The following is a 4104-nucleotide window of genomic DNA, read 5'->3' as shown; positions in this document are numbered from 1 at the left end:
GAGAGCGCCCGTGGGTGAGGGCGGGAGCGAGCGGGCGCTGGCCACGAACCGCTCCAGGCCCGGGAAATGCAAGGCAGGTAGGTCAGCGACCGGCCTCTCCTCTGGGTGTGAGCCAAGTAGGAAAGGAAAGCCACGGTAGCTCCGTCCCTGCCCTCCCCCGGAGCTGCCTAAGTCATGGCTGGAGTGGGGGGGTGGGGGAAGGTGCATATTAACCGGCATTCTGCGGTCTCCCTAAGGTGCCTTTACCCATGCTGTGGGGTAGTGATTTCAGGTTCCCTGCGTCTGGGGAAACTCACTCTGCATCCCAGACAAGCCCTCTGGGTCTGGAGACGCAGCCTGGGTACCCGCACCCTCGTCTGTACCGAAAGAAACATCACTCTGCAGGTCACAGGTGACTTCGGCCTTTCCTTTTCCTTTGTGACGGCCTCAGGTTAAGGTGCAGGGGAAATCGGTCTGACAGATAATCATCCCACCCGCTAAAATGATCAGGAATTGTGCCTTGTTGAGGTATGTGATGCCAGGTGTTCGTTTTTATTTACCCTCAACTTTGTGAACCAAAGGGACTTTTGTACATGTCTTTTGTGTTGGCTTAAGTGAAGTTGTCTTTCTCCTCTGAATGTAAGTCCCCCCCGCCCCACACACACACAGATCCAACTGTTAAGCATGTTACAGAGTAGCCTGATTTGACCCCACTACCTGAACATTAGAATGTCCCTCGATTCTAATTCTCTGTCCAGAGGCCGTGAACGTCCTCATTGGAGTCCATTTGTAGCTAGAGGTGCCTTTTTCACCGGCCTCTCCAAGGCAGTAGAATTCAACACTTTTCCTAGCAGCTGCTTTCCCCCTTCGTTTTATCTGTGCATATGTTGGTCCTGCTCTTTCTTTTATTGATGTCCTTGAGTAGAGGTCCTGTTTCTTTATCAGTCCTGTTTACATTCCCAAGATACTTTCATTGTCTTATCTACTCACCTATCTGGCTCCATGCCCCCCGCCCCATTCTTTTCTTAGCTGTCTTTGCATTTCTTTCCGTCATAATAGCCCCAAATGTCACGGCAAGGCTATTTCTTAAAATCCTCTGTCCACTATATGCTTTCCCAATGATAAAGTCTCTCTTTTCCCCTGCCCTGCCATTTGCCACTCTTCTTTCCTATACTAACCCTCATTTTTCACTTTCCTTCTCTCTACCATTTCTGACTGTGTCATGAGCTCCTGTCCTTTCTGCCAAGGGAGGGTCTTGCAGGTATGCTGGCCCCACAATTGTCAACCTGCTTTAGCGTAACTCAGTCTTCGTGATGGCCGCGTAGGCCACATTAGCTGAGGTTTATTTTTAGTCCCCAACAGTAACTGGATGTGTGTGGATGTGCTGGGAAGGAGACTACAAAAGTAGGAGGGAGTCAGAAGATGAAGAGGGGAGCAGGGAGGGGGTCCTGTGAAGAATTCTTGGGAGGGTAGTGACCTGACCAGATTTGTATTTTAGAGAGATCATCCTGGAAATAAGTGCTGGTTTGAAATCATGACCCATATTAACAAGTAAAATAGCACATTGTAGAACAATAGTGTATTTGACCACATCTAAGACACCATTCATTGTATGGTATATACTGTTTTTAGAGATGATAAAATATAAAAACAAACAAACAAACAAAAACCTTTTAAAGTAGAAGAAATGCAGCATGTTTACTAAGATTTATTTTTAGGAAGAAATGTGTGTGTGTGTGTGTGTGTGTGTGTGTGTGTGTGTGTAGGAGTAAGATTTGAGGAATGGATGAGGGGTGACTTTAACCTTTTTTTTTATAGCCTTATAAACTATTCTACAATGAGAGCACATTACCTTTTTAGCTTGAAAAGGACACTAAAGAAAAGAAAAGATAAATGAATAACAGTGACAAACAGTATCAAATCTTAAGGCTGGACGAGGTAGATGAAGCTGCCAGCAGGGAGAAGAGTCCAGAAGTCACTGAGAAGATTCAGAGCAGGAATGCAGAGGTCTGAGTTCAGCAGTCAGAGAAAGGGAGACGAACAGATGGACTGAAGAGAGACTTAGTGAGTGAAGTCAGCAGGACTTGGAGCCAGAGGAGCCTCGTGGTGAGCAACAAGCTTGGCCTTTCCCATGTGTCTAGCCGGAGCTGCTGGACGGATGATTGCTAACATCTACACGTACAGTAAATCTAAACGGCAGAGTTGGTTTTGGAAATGGGAAAGATGATATATTCAGTTTGGGGTGTATTAAGTTTGAGGTGCCTAGAGGCCATAAAAACAGGAATGTCTAGAAGGCAATATAGGTATGAGGCTCCAAAAATGTATGACTTAGCATCTATAAATGGCCATTTAAGCCACAGGCAATGATAAAATTGCTTAGAAAGAGATATACAGGCAGTGGGGAGGGAAGGGGTGGAGGGTGAATCCACGTTTACCCAAGAGAAAGAGAAAAAGAAACCTGTCAGGGAGACTTAGGAGCAGCTGGCTGGGAAGAGGAGCCCCACTGAGCAGGGGGGGTATCATGGAAGTGGAAGTACAGAGGCAGAAGGAGGAACAGCTTTCTAGAGCGGACGCCAAGTTAGATAAGAAGTGAAATGTGACCATAGCCTGTTAGGTCGCTGAGGCCCGGTCTGGAACAGTTTCAGAAGAGCTGTGAGGACAGAAGTCAGGTTATAGAGGGGTGAGAAGTGAGTGGGATTAGTGTAGGGTGAGAAGGACTTGACCACAACAGGAAAGAGAAAAGAGGATGCTAGATAAGGAGAATATCAGATCATGTATTTATTTTTTTGGTAGTTGTTAGAAGAGATATCATCGTGTCTATGTGCTGAGGGAAGGAAGCCAGAAAAAGATAAGTTGAAGACCTAGAGGAGAGAGTAAATATTTAATGAAATAGGGCTTGGGGGTGGGGCCGAAGTCCAGAGTTCAGGTTGAGCGGTTCTCTGGGACAGGACAGGGCAGAGCCGTTTTGGCCATTGAGAAGAGAATTGGCTTTTGCATTAATTAGGGGGCTAAGAGATTGGGAGACAAGTTTTGAGGAAGTCCCTTTGAGGTCGAAAAGCAGGTAGATGGGAGTAAGGGGATATAAAATTATAAGGTTAGGATATTATGAGCAGATCATAAAATATTCTTAAGTCTTGGGGCTTAAGATTTGCAAAGTGGAATAGTTTGGAGATGGTGACAAGATTCAGGGTATGACCATGTAGATGAAGCATAGTGGAAGTGAGAGGCATTGGAGGCAACAGCATCAATGCGAGGGGTGCTGAAAGAGTCTTACACAAGGATACTGAAGTCATCTAGGATGGAGAGGACTCCAAGAATAATCTGTGTAAATCCTTTAAAAAAATATGCCTCTTTTAAGTAGTAGAAATACAGCATTTTGGCATGAGTAACATAGATGGCATTTTGCCAGCAGTACTTGCTCTGCTCTCAGCAACAGATACACTCAGCAAACAGTGTGATACAATGACTTATACACGTGTGTCAAGTTCCAGAGCACTCTCTTTTATCGGACCCTCAGATCAGGTATAGGAAGTGTGGAGAACAGAGATCACTGCCTTGTAGAAAGTAGCTCTCCTTGCTATTAATATGTACGTATTTTTTGTAAGATATATTCTGATGTGTTTATTCTTTGCCTTCAGTACAGACTTCTACTGTGAATGCAGAGTGACATCTCCACCCAAGAAAGTAGACCTGCCCAATGTCAATCATCCAGGTAGGTGGGCAGAGCCCCAGGTGGAACTGGAGCTAAGGTGGACAGCAGGAAGGCAGGAGGGAAAACCTGAGCACCTGCCCACGCTCCATCTTTCCCTCTCTCTCTTATCTCCTCCTCCTCCTATTCCTCCTTCTCTCTCTCTCTCTCTCTCTCTCTCCCTCTCCCCCCCCCCCCCCCTTCTCTGTCTTCTCTCCACTTCTGGGCACTCCCCAGGGCACTCTAAAGTAACAAGTGGAAGAAGGGGAAGGCACTTTCTGGTGAAGTGAAGGCTCCAATTTATAAACCAGATAATGTAATGATAGAGGGCTCTCTGCACGTAATTCCCTCCTCCTGCTCTTCTAAGCTACCCTTCCTTCCTTCCTTCCTTCCTTCCTTCCTTCCTTCCTTCCTTCCTTCCTTCTTTCCTTCCTTCC

The 4104-nt window shown here is 46.2% G+C and overlaps 1 protein-coding gene across 4 annotated transcripts in view; it reads left to right on the top strand.

Moving 5' to 3' along the window:
• SEPT11 (septin 11) overlaps positions 1–4104 on the top strand; it is a 114771-nt gene continuing 110667 nt past the window's right edge. For 3 of the 4 annotated variants that reach the window (XM_005857440.2, XM_005857441.2, XM_005857439.2), the window contains exons 1-3: positions 1–77; positions 431–507; positions 3618–3691. In XM_005857440.2, the coding sequence (XP_005857502.1) occupies positions 3677–3691 (15 nt within the window). In that variant the 5' untranslated portion in view covers positions 1–77; positions 431–507; positions 3618–3676. The remainder of the gene's footprint in view (positions 78–430; positions 508–3617; positions 3692–4104) is intronic. The other variant, XM_014544819.1, reaches the window with a different exon arrangement.

Source organism: Myotis brandtii, unplaced genomic scaffold (genome assembly GCF_000412655.1).
Source record: "Myotis brandtii unplaced genomic scaffold, ASM41265v1 scaffold111, whole genome shotgun sequence".
In the NCBI taxonomy this organism is placed as follows: Eukaryota; Metazoa; Chordata; class Mammalia; order Chiroptera; family Vespertilionidae; genus Myotis; species Myotis brandtii.
Note: the sequence above shows the minus strand (reverse complement) of the source record. Positions and strands in the feature narration are given on the sequence as shown.